This window comes from Berghia stephanieae, chromosome 11 (assembly GCF_034508935.2).
Source record: "Berghia stephanieae isolate SIO BIC M18660-M18661 chromosome 11, UCSD_Bste_1.3, whole genome shotgun sequence".
NCBI classification, from domain to species: Eukaryota; Metazoa; Mollusca; class Gastropoda; order Nudibranchia; family Aeolidiidae; genus Berghia; species Berghia stephanieae.
In genome coordinates this window covers 23,140,589-23,160,588 of record NC_088370.1, presented here as the reverse complement: position 1 = coordinate 23,160,588, position 20,000 = coordinate 23,140,589, and the positions used below count along the sequence as shown (strand labels likewise).

At 40.4% G+C, this 20,000-nt stretch overlaps 1 protein-coding gene across 4 annotated transcripts in view; it reads left to right on the top strand.

Moving 5' to 3' along the window:
- Nucleotides 1-13,856, top strand: part of LOC144956641 (uncharacterized) — a 27,606-nt gene extending 13,750 nt beyond the window's left edge. For all 4 annotated transcript variants that reach the window (XM_078887284.1, XM_078887285.1, XM_078887283.1 and 1 more), the window contains 3 exons: nucleotides 3,760-5,042; nucleotides 11,104-11,246; nucleotides 13,597-13,856. In XM_078887284.1, coding sequence (XP_078743410.1) covers nucleotides 3,760-5,042; nucleotides 11,104-11,246; nucleotides 13,597-13,798 — 1,628 coding nt within the window. In that variant the 3' untranslated portion in view covers nucleotides 13,799-13,856. The remainder of the gene's footprint in view (nucleotides 1-3,759; nucleotides 5,043-11,103; nucleotides 11,247-13,596) is intronic.
- The last annotated feature ends 6,144 nt before the right edge of the window (nucleotides 13,857-20,000 follow it).

Here is a 20,000-nt window from a genome sequence, read left to right as displayed (position 1 = left end):
AGCTTTAGAGGTGACTGGTGGGGCGCTAAGGTTTCTTCTGTTATATGGGACAGGCCGTTTCATTCCAGTAGTTTCAGTGTATCGCTTGTAAGATTCCACTCTGTATCACTTGTAGCCAAACAACCGATTGCTTGTTCACCCGATACATATTGGGTCAGTAACTGATGCAGGTTTGGTTAGTAACCGATCTGTGAAAATGCCGGAGCAAATATTTGACTAGTTTGCAACATTTTAACATTCCTATGAATAGTGGGGTCGTGAGGGATTTCAATTAATACCCTTGACATCACCACAGATTTAGAGTTGTGTTAATCAGTAATTTAATTAACGGTTTACATGAAAGTAGTGGGATGGGGAAAGATATGTATCATGAGAGCATACTAATCAATGCATATAAATACTAAATAGAACTATCGTGTATTAGCGATAGCATCTTAGTAAATGTAATTCGTGTAATGTAATTCATTCATTTGGAAGGCATACATACAGACAATAATATATACATATATAAATATACAGATAAAGATAGTGAATGAATATTTTATAATAACACGAATTATCATTTACTGTTAATGAGTTATTGATTTTTGTTATTTTAGCTTGTGTCTACTTACGGCCAGGCGAAACACAATATTAATTATCACTCCTACACACACTAGTTTAATTGGGATTAATTAATTTTAACACAATGTATGTCTATCACCCACCCTCATTCACACATGTTTCTCCCTAAAAAGAATTTTTGAGTTTCCTGTAGAAGTAGTGAGCTCTAAACATTTTTAAATGGGAGAGAGCGATATTGATCACTGTCATAGTTTAAATGTATTTCTCTCAGGACTTGGTGAATCACAAGAAACAAATAATATTCCAGGATTTGGGCTTGTCTGGCCCATTACTGGTTGTTTCTTTAGACCAATCGTGTTCTGTGTGTCATCGCTGTAGCGTCTGTAATCTTATTAATTCCCAAATAGGTCGGTTATGTGTGCCAGTTACAATAACGGTCAAACATATGGTCTATCTCGCCTAGCATCAAGGTGTGAATTGAAGCAGTTTCAATGCGGTGTCAACTCCGTAGCTATAACACATGGCCTTTTTTAATTGTGCCTAGGGCGATAAAGATTAACACATAGCGACGCTGTGAAAGTAGGTATTGAGAATATGTTTTGATTTATTTATAATCCTGGGAAAGTTGAGAGCGATTGAAATGTATCACTACACTCAGGACGGACGGGTGTACTTGGATGTGGTCAGAAGTAGGATGTAGTGGAATTGTATTATGGTTTCCAAGAGAGTCCCCCCGCCCGAATGCTTCGACCAAGTACCCGTTTTTCTCAAACGCCAAAGAATGTTTGCTATCAAATTCGTAACTCTTGGGGTCAAATGACATCTTTGGGTGTCTGTTAATATCATTAGAATACATTTAAGGGACTCAACTGATTCGTTAGCAGGGTAAGCCAATTTTCGCCTGTACGCCAATTTCTAGTGCCGCGCTGAAGACCGGTCCGGACCGCGGTCCGACGGTCTTTTAGCTGTGAACCGAAGATCGGTCCCAGAGGGGAAGATCGGCGGCGGTCCTCACTTCTTATCACCTTTCAACTAGTGCGGGGCGGTCCTTGCAAGGACCACGGTCCTACGGTCTCGCGCCATAGCCTACTACTTCCCCAGCGATTCGTTGCTTCGGTTGCCTATCTTCCACCAATCACCACCCATCCCACTTAATTAATCGCACCCACCCCCCTTTGCCATACACTAAACGACACAGACGACCATACAGGCAGACGACCACCAACCTCCACTTCCCAAACCGCCCTTTCGTGTGTGAGATGGGGGGAACAGGAGGCGCACGCCTTGGACGATTCCATTATACGGGGTAAATTTCAAAATTTACTACACCATAATGATCGCAATGACAATGATCTATGGTGAAGGCATGACCCCTCTTCTCTAATGGGTTATTGTTTGAAATGTATGTGACTACAAAAGATGTGTGTGTTTGTGTGTGTGTGTGTGTGTGTGTGTGTGTCGAACCTAGCAAGTAGCAAATCCGATTTTTTGTTTTCTTTTGTCCATCTCTTGTCACCACTCCTTTCTATCGCAGTGTTGTCATTTAAAATAATACAATAATATTAAAATTTCGTTTGGTGTTTTTACTAATCAAATAATATGAGTTTCATTAGTTTCTTCCTTCCAAAAAACCCAGTTATAACGTCTGAATTTTAAAAAAGTCCAATAGAATATTTGGGGACCCCGATAGCTCAGTTGATAGAGCACTCTCTTTATACGCAAAGGGCCAGAGATCGATCCCGGGTGCAGTCGATTTTTTTCTGAATCCCTGTCTACTCAGCAATGAATGGGTAGCTGAGTTTGTTAGATCTGGCGAAAAGTCACCATCGACCCTCTTATCACCTCATCCACCCCCTCTTATTATAACTTCACGTCTCTCTCTTACTCTTCAATGCTCGCTGCCCTCTAATGTGTGTGTGTGGGGGGGGGGGGAGGGGGGGGGGGGGTAGGAGTTGCGTGTGTGTATCAACGCCACGAACAACTCGATCAACGCCTTGGGCGATGCCATTATCTCCGTTAATGGGGATAAATTTCAAATTTTATTAAATTATCGAAGTAACAATGAAGTACGGTGAGCAAATAAAGAAGGCATCACCCCTCTTCTCTAATTAGGTTACAATTTGAAATGAGTGTGACTACTCCGTGTGTTTTACTCCTGTAGGCCACGGTTTTCATCGTGTAGCGGTCTTTAACGGTTCAAGAATGAACGGACCGGTCCTAGGACCGGTCCTTGCGGTCTTCATTTCCCAAGGACCGTAGGACCGTGGTCCTTAAGCTTGCCAAGGACCGCCCCGCACTACCACTACCAATTTCTTGGTTCCTACTTTGCTTGTTGTCAAAAAATGTTTACCATTACTTTATGTGTCATCCTACCAATAGTCAATCGACCACCTGAATTGTATCAAGATGTGTCACAAAGCAAGACGTTGATTGAGATCAATGATTATTTTAAAACTTAGACACGTAAGGATTGTCTTAGTGGAGACGGAGATTGAGAGAATAATTTTTTTCGAATAGCCACTGATCCTGAGCTACAACTATAATTTTAATCCAGACGATTGTTATCAGGTGTTGCGATGCAATTCCATCATCAGTGTTTCAAACTATTCTCACAAACGGTGGGACCTCTCTCTCTCTCTCTCTCTCTCTCTCTCTCTCTCTCTCTCTCTCTGAATCTCTCACTCACTCCTTCAAGCACACACACACACACACACAAACACACACACACACACACACACACATTTAAATATAAACAAACGTTCTTTGTAAATATTTTATAACCATGTGCCGTACTTATAATCAGAATAAATCTGACCCTAAATTTCTTGTCGAATGAAAGTGGGAGTGAAACTTCTTTTATTCATTCTCTTTCATTAATTGTATTGTGAATGTCACATCATTGACAGCATTCTAGCGAAATTAAATTGTTCTGTTTTGATATTTCATACAGAGATATCATCCGTTTAAGCAGAACTCCATCACCATAACACACACTAATAGAGAGGCCATACGAGTGTAGGAGCTGACTAACTGTGTAAAACGCCTAGGCGGTCGGGAGAATATTTCATATATTACATAATCTTAAAATACAATTAAAATTTGATTCTCCCCCTAAGCGACCATTACAGTTCCTTGGTGGTGTTGCAATGTGGTTTGCGTATGCTTTACCTTAATCATTTCCACTTTTGATTTCAGGGAAAGAAGTGGATGACTGGTTGAGGACATTCCTCCATCCTAAAGGGAAAAGCAACTACCAGCTCTGTAGACGAAATGATATGATGAGGTGGCGGGCCCAGAGGCAATTTGGGGAGGAAGATATGACGTCATTTGAGAAGGAACTGGAAAACATATTCACAGATTTCGACCTCTCCGATTTAGAGGAGATGAAGTTCAGTAGTGATGAGGAAACCAGAAAGATCAAGAAGAAAAGTAGGGGCTACAAAGACAAAAAGAAGAAGACGATGCTGAAGAGGAAAAATGATAATAATGATTATAGGGATAATGGTGCTAACGGACATTCGTGGCGGCACCCATTCAAGTTCCATGGGAAAGGTGGAATAAACAGTGGTATAACTTTTAGGCGGAGCAATATTAAAAGGGTTGCTCGTAAAACATGTGTTGTTAAAAATGATAGTGGTCGGCATGGCTCAGGTTTGGTTCGTGGCTATAGATGTGATTCTGGTGGTGGTGGTGGTGGTGGCGGTGGTGGCTGTTGCAGCAATGGTCATCTGACTTTTGGTACAGGTGGTGTGGTAAGAAGAAGTCCTGGTTGTAGTAGTGATTATCCTTCTGTTGGTGTGGACCGTGGCAGTCAACGCAGTTTTGGTAATGTTGCCGCTGCTGCTGATGCTGGTGGTGGTGGTGGTGGTGGTCGTGATCATCGTCGTTATGATAATTGTGGTCGTTGTAGAGATGGCAGCGGTGGTAGTTGTGATCGAGGTGGTTGGGGTCAGGATGGATTTATTGGTGGTAGTGCTGGAAGTGGTGGCAGCAGTAATAAAGATTGTCCATGTGAATATGGTGCTTGTGATGGTAGTATAAATCGTGGCGGCAGTAAACCAGGTTTTGGTCGCGGTGCTTGCAGTGACATTGGCAGTGGCGTGATTAGTGTTGGTTTTAGTCGATGGAGCAGAGGAATGGAAGATGATAATAGAAATGCTTATGTTGACAAGATTCCTCCGGGGTTTCAAGAACAGGATCCAACTCCGGAGACCTCGAATGGTAAAGCGGTAGTAGATAACGCTTTTAGCTTTGGTCGGGATAGGAACGAATCAGATAATGAAGACGACGCCAACGCTGAAGACGACGATAACGACTATGATTTAGGTGATAATGATGATAATGACGATGATGATGATGATGATGATGATGACGACGACGATTCGACGGCAATGGATAGCGAGAGTAGTGAAAGTTTACCAAGACAAGGAGTTATCACAGTGCATACCGAGGCCACTATGAACGCTGTGAATGAAATGGTGAGATGTTGGAATCAAATGAAAATACGAGGAACATAGCTATTTTTTATGATTATCATAATAATTTTTTGCTTGCGAAATTCATTTAATTGAATTAGTTCTGGTTTCTTGTTAATAATAATTCAATGTCCAAATTAGATTATTTATTTTTTAAAAGTACTCTTAAAAGTTACACTCACAAAACTTTACGTGATCTCAATACTTAGCAAAAAAACTGCTCTATTCCTTAATTATTTCAAAAAATTAGATTTCATGTTTCTCGAAGATATTTCGTCAGCATGTCGAGGTGCTTTTATAAATTATGACAAAAAATACAAAAGTAAAGGATCTAACAACAATAGAAATGGCACCAAACCTAAAACATATAGTAGAGGCAATGACCGAAAAAATGTGGCTTTATATTATTTTATCCTTGGGTAAAACACATACACAACTGCCTCACTACATTATGTTGTGATTGAGACCTGGCTATACCCAATGACTGATGTTGTAGGTTGTAGGCCTATAAAGCAATTCATATATAATGAGGTTTGCACTGCAGGAACAGGCTTGCCAGATGCTTATAACATGGAGAGGCCAAATCATTACTCAAAAGGGCCAAATACGAGGTCCTTGGGGCCAAACACACCTAACCCCCCCCCCCCCCCCTCCCCTCCTCTTAGCCATCGAAAAACTCATGTTTTGTTAAGAAATATATTCTTCCCCTGGTGCTTTTCCATCTTTTTTTTTCCGTGTGTATTTATTTATTTTTTGCATAACTAGAAGTAAACAGAATAGGGAAGAAAAAAAGGGAGTTATGTATCTATTTTGAATTATTATATTTACAATATAGTATAGTATTAGGTATATTTCTATCAGAATACCCTACCTCCAAGATCCTACTTCAGTTTTCATGAAGTTGGAGAAGATGATGTTGATTACATCAAGTTCGAGAAGACGATCCTGTCTTCTGAATTATTCTCTGGTTTGCTTTCCAAGTCTTGGTCGGGTGGTGTTTGGTAGTAAATATTCGAATTAAACAAAGATAGCATTTGTTCAGACACTTCAAAATCTTTGCAATACTTTTCTCCAAATCTTAAGACTGTTCTAACTCTCAAAATTGCATTCAACGTTTTGTTCTCCATTCTATTACGGTATTTGGTTTTCACGCAAGTAACTGAAGAAAATATTCTCTCACAAATTGCATTACTCACTGGTGCTGTGTGGCATACCAGAGCATAATCTGCTAGTTCTTTAAAAGGATGCTCCCCCAAACTGTTTTCACATTTTGACACACCTGGCCAAAAATTCACAGGATCGGTTTGGACCTCCCCATTGAAGACAGGTTCTTTAACCCTCTCAACGTGTAATAACTTTCGGTATTGCTCTTCAGCCCCGATGTAATCCTCCAATAAATAATGCATTGGCAAGTCATTGTACAGAGATCTCAGCTGAGATAAGGCGGTTGACGGGCTCAATACAGACAGGCTACTGAAGATGGCTCTGGCCGGGGGCAATCTTTTCTCCACTTGTGAAATTGTCTCAATGAGAAAGCTGTGGCATCTCTTATTTAGCCCACGTCATTTACCATTGCTTGTTGATGCCTAGCTGACTGTCGTCAGTCGTTTGTCTTTTAGGTAGCCTACTGATAGTATTATTATCATCGAGAGTTTCAGTATCGATACACAGTGTTCCAACGATATTATATTGCAGTAAAGAATGCTACTCGATGTGTGTGTATAAGGTAGCCTAGCGTCGTGGAGTCCATGGACTCCACACATAGAATTCTGAAACTATGTCCGTAATTTTTTTTAATTGAAACTGGGAGCCAGGGGCCAGAATGGGCCAGATATAATTTCAGTGGAGCCAAATTTGGGGCAAGGGGCCAAACACAATTTAATGGGGTCAAAAGACTGGTCATGGGACCAAATGGCAACCTGCTGCAGGAAAATTGATATCTTTATCTGCATGTCGTATTGGGAGGACACATGAAGCATTGGGAAGCGCAGCGAGCAGTGTGGAAATACGCCACACAAATGTTCACACCCACGCACCCACCCACCCACACACACACACACACACACACACACACACACACACACACTGATTATTAGAATTATTTTCACCCATTCTTCTTCGCAAACTTGTTTCAATTCTTTGATATTGTTGGGTTTCTTACATTCACTTTTAACTGTAGTGTTTTTAAAGATTTTTAAATCGGACTTTTATTTCAGATGACTGACTAGGCCACTCCAAAACTCTAATCCTATTATCTACAAACCACCTCCTTGTTATTTTTGCTTTGTGTTTTGGATCATTGTCCTGCTGGAACACAAAATCACAGCCGTGCCCCAAAGCGGTGGTACTTTAAACTTTAAACGAGATGTGTGGATAACATCGTCGTGTATTTTGCTGGTTCCAGTTTATCCGTCAATAATTTCAATTTTCACACACCCATTTGCAGACATAATACCTTAAATTATCACATTTTTACCCGCAAATGTCACAATGTGGATTTTTTTTTTTTTAATTTGTGTGTGCATTTTCCCTCCACATACGTATACGCATGTTTCCACAGAGTAGCTCCATTTTTTGTGTGTTTCATCTGACCAAATTACTTTCTTCCAGAAATAATTAGATTCACAATGATATCTATTAACAAAGTTCACGCGCTCTTGCACATATTCACATTTCAGAAATGGAGTCTTTCTTGGTGATCTAGAGCTCGAACCACAACGATTTAACGATCTCTTGATTGGCTTTTATATCCGTATTCTTCAACACTTTTTGGATATCTGAACGAGTCAAAACTGTTCTTTCATTACAATACGGGGAATGTATCACACATTGACAACAGTTAATTTATGACGCCGTCCAGTCCTTTGAATATTTCAGTTCTATCCTTTTTTTTCTTCTAAAGACTGTACCAACTGTTCTTACAAGCAAATTAAAAATTGAAGCTATTTCCCTGAACCCCTTTTCAATCGTTATGCCTTCATATGATGTCTTGTTACAAGTCATTAGAAAAATTCTTTTGTTTTAGCCATTTTATAAGAAGATTGAGAAAAGGGAGCTATAGAGTGTGTTAGAGTTCTTATATATATATATATATATATATGCTAAAACAAACATACCAACAAAGGAAACTAATGCCCTTAATAGTGGATCGACAACTATCCTTTTTCGGACACATAGTAAGGAAAGATAAGAATGAATACCTGGCAAGTTGTGGAAAAATACCTGGTAAACGCGCCGGGGAGACAAAGAAAAACACTCATAGACCAACTGAAGGGCTTCACCATCCTAACAATCCAAGAGCTGTTTGAAAAGGCAAGAGACAGGGAGGAATGGAGAGAGATAATTCATGCAGTATCCGAAGCCTGGACCAGGCATGGAACCTAGAAGAAGAAGAATATATATAATAAAAACAAAAACCATGAAATAATTGTTCTCAACTTTTTGGTAAAAGGCGCTATTTATAAAATATTTCAAGTATATTTATGATCGATCTCATCAGGATGTGAAAGTGAAAGTAAATTGTTTTATCATTCTTTATCGACTTCGCTGTTATGTGGTTTTCTTAATGACGTAAAAGGTGTTTGTTTCTATGTCTGCATGAAGATGTTAGTTCGTTTCTTCTGTTGAGTGTTGCCATGTTCGGTTTTGTGATGATGTAGAATTTTTCTTCCAAGCAGAGGTTGCAAATCTTAGACGAGGGGAGTACGACTGTGCTCTGGAGGTGATTTTCCATGTAATGCTGTCTTGTATGTTTTTCTTTGAGGTTCCAAATGTGTTCGCTTAGTGTAGTAGAATGTCGTTTGTGTATGTTTTTGAAGGAAGTGTTATGCAAGTTGTATCTGGTTTTGAATGAACACTCAGTGAGGCCAATGCATGTTTCGTGTTTTGGTGTGTCTGGGTGTGTAACTATGGCTTGAAAAATCACGTTCAACTGCCGTTTAGTGAGATTGTTGCCTGGGTCCTGCAGTTGCATTTTTTCTCTAGGTTGTTGTTGGGCTGAGCTGGCTGTGATAGTTTTCGTTTGTTGTTGGAGGAAATACTGTTTTGTATGTTTGGCATGTAGGTGTATACTATTTTTGATGGTGGTTTTGTTCATGGTGGGATGTAGGACATGACCTGGAGGGAACATTTGTATTGAAGAATCCGTTACCTATAGAGGTTGTCACGTTCTTGCTGTAGTGTGGGTTGAACCATGTTATATTTCGTTTTCGTTAGGGTGGTTATGGTCTCTTCTTCATTTTAGTTTATAGTCATAGCCACTTTTTGTAGTGCGTCTGTGTATGGTGGGATTGCTTCGCTGACTATGTTGTTTGTAGAGTTGTTAGATAGTCGTTTGTTAATGCTCTCTGGGATGTTTTTATTATAGACGGCGGGTGGTCGATATATCTATGGACGTACAATGTTGTTGGGTTTTGAAAATGGTTGGTAGGTGATGTTGTTCAGGTTGATAGTGATTATAGGAAATCGAATGTCTTTTTGTTAGCATCGAAGGCAATTTTTAAGATTGTTGTCCTGGAAGATTTTACTTATTTTTATCTTTATAATTTCAGTCTGCCTCGGTCTTTTATTGCACAATGCGAGCCCGTCGTCACTGTTTAGTCCAATGTTTATATCAAGATGTGGCAGCTGGACGAGCTCGCATGTTTCTGCTCCGTCGTAGCTTCCCGTGGTGACATTGAAGTTGGTGGATTTTTGTCCATGCTACTCCATTGTTGTATAGTGATGTGTTCTTCGAGTGCAGGATGATAATATGGGTTTCTTCTTCGATGATGCTGTCAAACATTTTCGCGAATTGTAGTGCTTTGAGGAGTAGGATTTTGGTGGTTGAAGGGTAGAAATTACAGATATCAAAGATGATAATAACAATAATAATAATAATAATAATAATAATAATAATAATAATAATAATAAAATAATAATAATAATAATAATAATAATAATAATAATAATAATAATAATAATAATAATAATAATAAATAATAATAGATCTTTATTGTCCATAAATATGGCAATTTGTCATTTAGTTACACTTGTTATAACGTTAAACGATAACTGTAACATTGAACAGATATTTCACTCCTACTTATTTTCTCTCTCTCTCTCTCTCTCTCTCTCTCTCTCATTCTCTCTCTCTCTCTCTCTCTCTCTCTCTCTCTCTCTCTCTCTCTCTCTCTCTCTCTCTCTCTCTCTCTCTCTCTATCTTCCTCTCTTTCTTTCACACGTGCGATATACACAACATAAACATATTCATTTCGTGATTGCATATTGTCGTGTTTGCTTTCTCTGTTTCTGTACCAGTAGATAACTTCAGCGATGTTTCTCCATTGGTTGAATTCGCTTTCCTTGATGATTTCTGTCTAAGATCTGTCTGCTTATTTTTCCGATTTGTGACTTGCATGAGTTTGTGAGTCGGCATTAGATGTAAGCAAACAGATCTTAGACAGAATAAACACATTTGGAACCTCAAAGAAAAAAAACATACAACACAGCATTACATGGAAAATCACATCCAGAGTACAGTCATACTCCCCCTCTTCTAAGATTTGCAACCTCTGCTTGGAAGAAAAATTCTACATAATCACAAAACCGAACATGGCAACACTCAACAGAAGAAACAAACTAACATCTTCATGCAGACATAGAAACAAACACCTTTTATGTAATTACGAATTACCATAACAGGGAAGCCGAAAAAGTACGATAACACAACAATCTACTTTCACTTTCACTTCCTGATGAGAGCGAATGTTTGAAATAATATTGTAGAAATTGATCATGATTATGCTTTAAATATATATATATATATATATATATATATATATATATATATATATATATATATATATATATATATATATTATTTTAATATTTACCACAATGTTTGAGACAGTCTACATTAATGTTTCAGGCCTAATTAGCCATCGTCAGGACTGAGTTGGTTTGTTGACTGTGTTTTATATATATATTATATATATATATATATATATATATATATATATATATATATATATAATATATATATATATACGTGTGTGTGCTCGTGTCCCTCCTTTTTTGTTTCAAGTTGGAGGTCAAGCCCCCACTGGATGCTGGTCATTTCAGAGCTAATATTGTCATTTCCGGTTGTCGTGAGTTTGCAGAGCTAGAATGGGAAATGTTGCGTATTGGAAAAGTGGCAAAGCTGAAGATTCAAGGTCCTGATAGAAGGTGAGTGTACAATTTAATCCCAACACGTGAGAAAGCAATCAATTGGTGATACAAACATCAGGAGTATCTTCATTGTCAATTAATAATAACTTTGCGAAATGAAATCATAAATGAACACAGACATACACACACACACATACACACACACACACACACAAACAGACACACAAACATACGCACACTTACACATAGACACATTCCCTCAACATTATTGTTATTAACTTGCAACTTGTTCGGAATTAACAAGTTTTTGCTTGTATACTTTGTATGGGCGTTATGCATTGCTTGGACCCTTCTACACATGGGACTTGTTAGATTCTGAGGTCAGTTTTGGTTATATTTCACCCCAAATGGCAAACTTTCAAATAGATCATCCGAATTGAGGGCTAAGTCATACCTCTTCTTCATCTCGCCCCACAAATTGTTATGGACTTTATATCAGGATGACAGGGGAGAGAATAGCGGACAACACAAGTACTCTTCTGGGTTTACTCCCCACTGGTGTCCACCTCCTATATTCCCGGCTTCACTCTCCACTGGTATCATCATCTCCCTAGTCCCATGTTCATTCACCGTTTGGGCCCACCCCCTATGGTCTCAGGTTTATTTCCCCCTGGTGCCCCCTCCGATAACACGGTCTCAATTCCCATTGGTATCCATCTCCCATGGTCCCAGGTTCATTTCCCTTTGATACCTCTTCTCATAGTCCCAGGTACACTCCCCACTGGTGTACAATTCCATGACTCCCTGGTTCACTCCACACTGCTGCCCACTTCCCATAACATTGGGCGGGTTTCATAACAAACAAACACCCTCCTCCTCTTCCCATAGTCCCAGGTTCACTCCCCACTGGTGTACACTTCTCATAACTTTGTTGGGTGTCGTTCGGTTTTGGCGGGTCTCGTAAAAAAGAAACATCCCTGAGAAGTGCTTTAGATTGGGGTGGAAAAATCATATTGTTGATGAAGCCTTTTGACTGATCTTCCTCTTATGTTTGCTCACATTCAAAATCTGCAGATAATTCAATTCCAAGATATGGATGATTTTGCACTGGGTCAGGGCTGTACCATTGAGGCGATAAATGTAATTTGAGTTCTTTTTAACGCTCATGATGTGGCATTTTTGGTCGTTAAGACACATGCCTCAGTTTTGTGACCACGTTTCTAGCAAGTCTATGTCATTTTGCAATATTATGATATGATCTTGGTATGCTTTAATCTCTCTGCAACTTAAGGCAATTTTCAGCAAATGTTATTACTTTTGAATTCACGCTGCTTGGCAAGTCGTTCATGTGGCACAGGAATCACGGAGCTCCCAGAATAGTTTCTTGTGGCACCCCCGAGATAACGGACACTTCATCGGATGTTTTGTTCTAGAATAGCATGTTTATTTGCCGTTTGGTGAGAGGAGGTTTATTATCTATTTATGTCTTGGACCTTTTATACAGGACTTTCTGTTGTGGCACAGTATCGAATACATTGGAGAAGTCTAATATGCCTATGTCACCTTGAGTGCCCATATTTTGGGGTAGACCATCTGTTGTTATGAGAAGCTAAGTTTTGCAATAGTACCTTAAGTCATTGTTTATTGTTGTCCTCTAAATGGTTTAGGATATGTCTACATATCAAATGCTCTAATAAGCTCAGAGATCTTAAAGACATTCTATCTAATACCGCAATAGGCTGTATGGATCTCAAATTGTGACCAAGTGTGTTTAAACCGCATTTTGTCGGGATGGTTCTGATTGTTATATGTTGAATTTGAAGTCATGATAATATTTGGCTAAAGTTTATATGTTTTATTAAGACCAACAGAAATAGAAAGTTGATTGAAGAGACAGAAATTAAAAATTTCCAATTGTTTCAAGTCATTTTTACTTTTCAATCTCTTTTTTTTACACCAGGTTTGACTCAACAATTTTACCTGTGGCTCACATTTCATATCATTCAAGTCGCAACATTTACGCTCAACAACAGCAACAACAACAACAACAACATCAACAACAAAAATAACATTAACCACAATAAAAACAACAATAACTACAACAACAGCAAAACAACAACAATAACGATAACAATAACAAAAAACAACAACGATAACAACAAAAACAACAGTAACTACAACAACAGCAAAACAACATCATGATGAACAGCAACAAAAACAGGAAAAACTGAAAAAAAACCCAACAAAAAACCCCCAAAAAACAATAACAATAACAACACCAATTAGAAAAAAAAACATTAACAAAGAAAACATTATAACAACAACAAGCATAAAGAGCAACAACAACAATCATTTTTTTTTAAAAGAATATAAAATCAAACTAACAATATCCTCTTTATTGATCTAGATGTCTGGAGCCGTTCCACAACAAAGACAAAAACATCTACCGCAGCGAGATAGAGCCTCTGCCCAACCTGTATGACAAGTGTTGTATTCCTGGGGTGTCGCCGGCGCCTTTAGTGGGCATTAAGACGACGGTAGTGACAGAGGGTCGAGTCCTGGTTGGGGATCCTGTATACGCACTGGATTCGAGGCCAGCGTTTGGATAACTGTTTGGTTTTCGTTTATATTTTCAGAGTAATAAAATTCTATACTATTCCTGCTAAACGTGTGGTAGTACTTCAGTTATCTATTCATGTGCCAGATCTGATGCATCTATTAACGATACAAAGTTGCCTTTATCACCTCTATCGGTACCCTTCTTATCTTTCATCCAATCTCTCAGTCACCCACTGATATACCCTCCTGTCATCCACCTTCCATTCATCCACTATCCAGTTATACACTATCCAATCAGTCACTTTCCAGCCATCCATTCTCTTGCCATCCACCTTAGTGGTTTTGGAAGTTGAAAGTAAAAAATCCAGTCTTCCAACCTCCAAACATCCATCCTCCAAACACCCACCTTCTTGTCTCCACACTCTGGTAAACCATCCTCCAGTCATCCATCATCCAATCATCCACCCACAAATCACTGATCCTCCTGTCATTCACTCTATGGAAATCCATCCTCCTGTCGTCCATCCTCCAATCATCCACCCTCACGTCATCCACCCTATGATCTTTCAGTCTCTTGTCATCCACCCTCCTGCCACCCACCCTCTAATCAACCATCCTCCTGCTATCCACCCTCCAGTCATCCATCCTCCTGCCATCCACCCTCCAGTCATCCATCCTCCTGCCATCCACCCTCCAGTCATCCATCCTCCTGCCATCCACCCTCCAGTCATCCATCCTCCTGTCATCCACCCTCCAGTCATCCATCCTCCTGCCATCCACCCTCTAATCAACCATCCTCCTGCCATCCACCCTCCGATCATCTATCCTCCTGCCATCCACCCTCCGGTCAACCATCCTCCTGCTATCCACCCTCCAGTCATCCATCCTCCTGCCATCCACCCTCCAGTCATCCATCCTCCTGTCATCCACCCTCCAGTCATCCATCCTCTTGCCATCCACCCTCTCATCAACCATCCTCCTGCCATCCACCCTCCAGTCAACCATCCTCCTGCCATCCACCCTCCGGTCAACCATCCTCTTGTCATCCACCCTCCTGCCATCCACCCTCCTGCCATCCACCCTCCAGTCATCCATCCTCCAGTCGTCCATCCTGCTGCCATCTACCCTCCTGCCATCCACCCTCCAGTCAACCATCCTCCTGCCATCCACCCTCCAGTCGTCCATCCTGCTGCCATCCATCCTCCAGTCATCCATCCTCCTGCCATCCACCCTCCTGCCATCCATCCTCCTGCTATCCACCCTCCAGTCGTCCATCCTGCTGCCATCTACCCTCCTGCCATCCACCCTCCAGTCATCCATTCTCCTGTCATCCATCCTCCTACCATCCACCCTCCTGTCGTCCATCTTCCTGACATCTACCCTCCGATCATTCATTCCCCTGTCATTCACCCTCCAATTATTGACCTCTTGCCATCCACCCTCCAGTCATCCATCCTCCTGTCATCCACCCTCCAGTCATCCATCCTCCTGCCATCCACCCTCTAATCAACCATCCTCCTGCCATCCACCCTCCGATCATCTATCCTCCTGCCATCCACCCTCCGGTCAACCATCCTCCTGCTATCCACCCTCCAGTCATCCATCCTCCTGCCATCCACCCTCCAGTCATCCATCCTCCTGTCATCCACCCTCCAGTCATCCATCCTCTTGCCATCCACCCTCTCATCAACCATCCTCCTGCCATCCACCCTCCAGTCAACCATCCTCCTGCCATCCACCCTCCGGTCAACCATCCTCTTGTCATCCACCCTCCTGCCATCCACCCTCCAGTCATCCATCCTCCAGTCGTCCATCCTGCTGCCATCTACCCTCCTGCCATCCACCCTCCAGTCAACCATCCTCCTGCCATCCACCCTCCAGTCGTCCATCCTGCTGCCATCCATCCTCCAGTCATCCATCCTCCTGCCATCCACCCTCCTGCCATCCATCCTCCTGCTATCCACCCTCCAGTCGTCCATCCTGCTGCCATCTACCCTCCTGCCATCCACCCTCCAGTCATCCATTCTCCTGTCATCCATCCTCCTACCATCCACCCTCCTGTCGTCCATCTTCCTGACATCTACCCTCCGATCATTCATTCCCCTGTCATTCACCCTCCAATTATTGACCTCTTGCCATCCAACCCCAGCCATCCATCCCTCATACTGCCAAGAAGAAAAAAAAAAGAAGAAGAAGAGGAAGAGTTTTTTTTTTTTCCAAAGTGCCTTTTCAGATGAAATTCAGCTCTACACTTGTCATTATTTCTCTTCCTACACCTTGTCTTTCTTCTATTTTTTTATGTCACCACTATTTTTTTTCCATCAACATTCCTTGAAATGAATTCGTATCATGTTGAAACCGTTTATATTTGTGACCCTTCGTCTCAAAACGGTATTAAGTCAAGATGACTAAGATGCTGAAAATTGAATTTGTAGCCAGAAATATCAGACTTAAGTTGAGTTTGTTTGCTTTATAGAGGAGAAGGAATATCATATTTTACTGTGCTAAATACCAACTTTTCATAACTTTGACCAGTTTGACTATAATTTGACTTTTTAGCATCTGGTCCCTCTCGACATAATACCGTTTTGAGACGAGGGGTCACATTTAGAAGCCGACTGGGTAAATAATGGCCTATCATCATAGCGTTCTGCTGGGGGTGGGGGTGGGGGGGGGGGGGGGCAAATGTAAAGAAAAGGAGCCTAGGCAATAATGAATTTTCACGCGTGAACATGCTTGGCTTTAAAAATCCCTAGGATCACAGGTAAGTGGAAAAATAGATTCGTGGAATCAATATCGATACATTTATAATTCTTAGAATCCCCTGGAACAAACACACGTGGTACAAAAAGAATGTGTTTGAACAGATTATGTTTGCATTGTTTGTCAACGGGATTCTTATGATTGAGTGGCTTATATTTACTTTTCATTGAATCTGAAAAATGTAAATAAATTTTAAATATTGATAAATAATATAACCTGGAGGAGCCATTTACTTTTATATAAACACATACACACACACACACACACACACACATATATATATATATATATATATATATATATATATATATATAATACATATATATATAAATGAAACCATATTCAATGAAACAAAAGACAACTATGAAAAGGAACATAATATGGTTCAACCCGCCATTCAACAACGCAGCCACTTCAAATATCGGCAAACAGTTCCTCGCACTCATCGATAAACACTTCCCGAAGAACCACCGATTGCATAAAACAATCAACAGAAACAACGTCAAGATAAGCTACAGCTGTGCACAAAACATAAAACAGATTGTAATTACCAACCTCAACAGACAAATCATATCCGAACCCAACAATAACAAAAACAAAGACAACTGCAATTTCAGAATGAAGGACAATTGCCCTCTACAAGGAAACTTACCAAAAAAAGCGCCGTTGTCTACAAGGCCACCATAGCCACTGAGCGGTCTCTCATATAACCTCATTTGTGTTGGAAGAGACCTAAAGCAACAAACAAAAAAAATAGCCACTGACAACACAACAGCATATCGGCACCACAGAACACCCATTCAAAACAAGATACAACAATCACAAAGCCTTCATATCACACGAAACCAAAGCAAAGAGCACTAAATTAGCAATACACTATATATATATAATATATATATATATATATATATATATATATATATAATATATAATATATATATATATATATATTATATCCCTCCCTCCCCCCCCCCCCCCAACCCCCTCTGTCTCTCTCACTCTCTCTCTCTCAACCATCCACCGTAGTAGTAATACAGTAATAGTAGTAGTGGTAGTAGCAGCAGCAGCAGCAGCAGCAGCAGCAGCAGCAGCAGCAGCAGCAGCAGTAGTAGTAGTAGTAGTAGTAGTAGTAGTAGTAGTAGTAGTAGTAGTAGTAGTAACAGTAGTAGTAGTGGTGGTGGTGGTGGTAAAAGAAGAAGAAGAAGAAGAAGAAGAAGAAGAAGAAGAAGAAGAAGAAGAAGAAGAAGAAGAAGAAGAAGAAGAAGAAGAAGAAGAAAAAGAAGTCCGATGACACTTAATGTATACTTATTTTCTTGCTTGATTTGACATACCCTGAGGTCAGCTCAACCCATTCTTTAACAATTATTATGCGGCGGCCACATTATCGGTTTCGATTTTACAACGCAAAGATATGTTAATGTATAAATTAAAGCCAATAATAAAAAGAGACATAAAATTTATGAGTCACAATACGGTTGTATCCTCGGTCTTAACCCTTTCAGTGGTATTGAATATCTTTTACATCACTCTCCTTTCCATTATTTATCAGGATACTTGTATAAAACTTATAACCTAATCTTATTCACCAAGGGATCAATAACAACATAGAATCTAGGACTTAATTCATGCCTAGTCTCATCGTTGTCACTGTCCTTTTGGTAAACACTATTTGATGTCCTGTCAAGGTAGAAAAATGTACAATCGCCTACCGCAATATTGATGAATATATAAATATGTCTATTTACAACGAGCATACCCCTGGGTTTATAGTGCGAACTATGCTTTTCGATGCTTCATCCAAATCCACAGCAGGCCATTTAGAGCAAATTTTATATTTCACACAGACCAAGTCACTTGATAGGCGCATTTTTTTTTGTACCAGCACTCTTGCAATAACCCTTAGTGCCTATAGCCAGATAACCATTCACAGCTGAGTCGGGTGTGTAGTGTAATGAATGTAAAGTAAAGAAAACACCAGTGGCGGAGCTCTATAGATAGTATGCAGATGACGTCACACAGGCCTTTGTTATTGTTTTTGCCATCCGCGTTTGTGAGTTGTTCTCACTAAACTGTATTAACCAGACTATAAAAGTTCATGGTTACACAGAGTTTGTGTGTTGGTCCGTTATACTTCCGGATGGCAATGTTGTGAACTCCTTGGCCAAGCGCATTCTATCTATTGGTAAGGTTGTTGACATGCATCGCCTGTAAATCGTGTTTAAAAATAAAAACAACATAATTTTAAAAAGTTAATAACTTTTAATAATTAAGAAACTGACCCGACACATACTGCCTTTCGAATAGATAGAACGAAGATGACGTCACTCCAGCTCTTGTTATTGTATTTTGCCATCCGCGTTTGTGAGTGATTCTCATTAAACTGTATTATCCAAACTATAAAAGTTCATGGTCACACATATTTTGTGTGTGTTGGTCCATATAGATAGAATGCGCTTGGCCAAGGAGTTCACAACATTGCCATCCGGAAGTATAACGGGCCAACACACAAACTCTGTGTAACCATGGACTTTTATAGTCTGGTTAATACAGTTTAGTGAGAACAACTCACAAACGCGGATGGCAAAAACAATAACAAATGCCCGAGTGACGTCATCTTCGAACTATCTTCCAGATGGCCAAGCGCATACTATCTATAACACGCGTACGTACCATTAACATCTAGATGGTACGTACCAACCGCAATCAGTCGAGGAACACTGACAGTTCTGTGGTGTTGACGTCGTGTGAGGTTGTGACTGTCAAGTCAAGTTACTTACCTCTCACTCTCTTTCGGTCCACAAGAATGACAGCTCCCTGGCTCCCTTTTATAATAAAAATCAACAGTCCTACACCAGCTGATTGATTCTGAAACAGTCCAACTTTAACATCTCAGGGGAAAAAATGAAATAAAAAAGCCTGACTAGTAGTGCGGGGCGGTCCTTGGCAAGCTTAAGGACCACGGTCCTACGGTCCTTGGGAAATGAAGACCGCAAGGACCGGTCCGTTCATTCTTGAACCGTTAAAGACCGCTACACGATGAAAACCGTGGCCTACAGGAGTAAAACACACGGAGTAGTCACACTCATTTCAAATTGTAACCTAATTAGAGAAGAGGGGTGATGCCTTCTTTATTTGCTCACCGTACTTCATTGTTACTTCGATAATTTAATAAAATTTGAAATTTATCCCCATTAACGGAGATAATGGCATCGCCCAAGGCGTTGATCGAGTTGTTCGTGGCGTTGATACACACACGCAACTCCTACCCCCCCCCCCCCCCCCCCCCCCACACACACACACATTAGAGGCAGCGAGCATTGAAGAGTAAGAGAGAGACGTGAAGTTATAATAAGAGGGGGTGGATGAGGTGATAAGAGGGGTCGATGGTGACTTTTCGCCAGATCTAACAAACTCAGCTACCCATTCATTGCTGAGTAGACAGGGATTCAGAAAAAAATCGACTGCACCCGGGATCGATCTCTGGCCCTT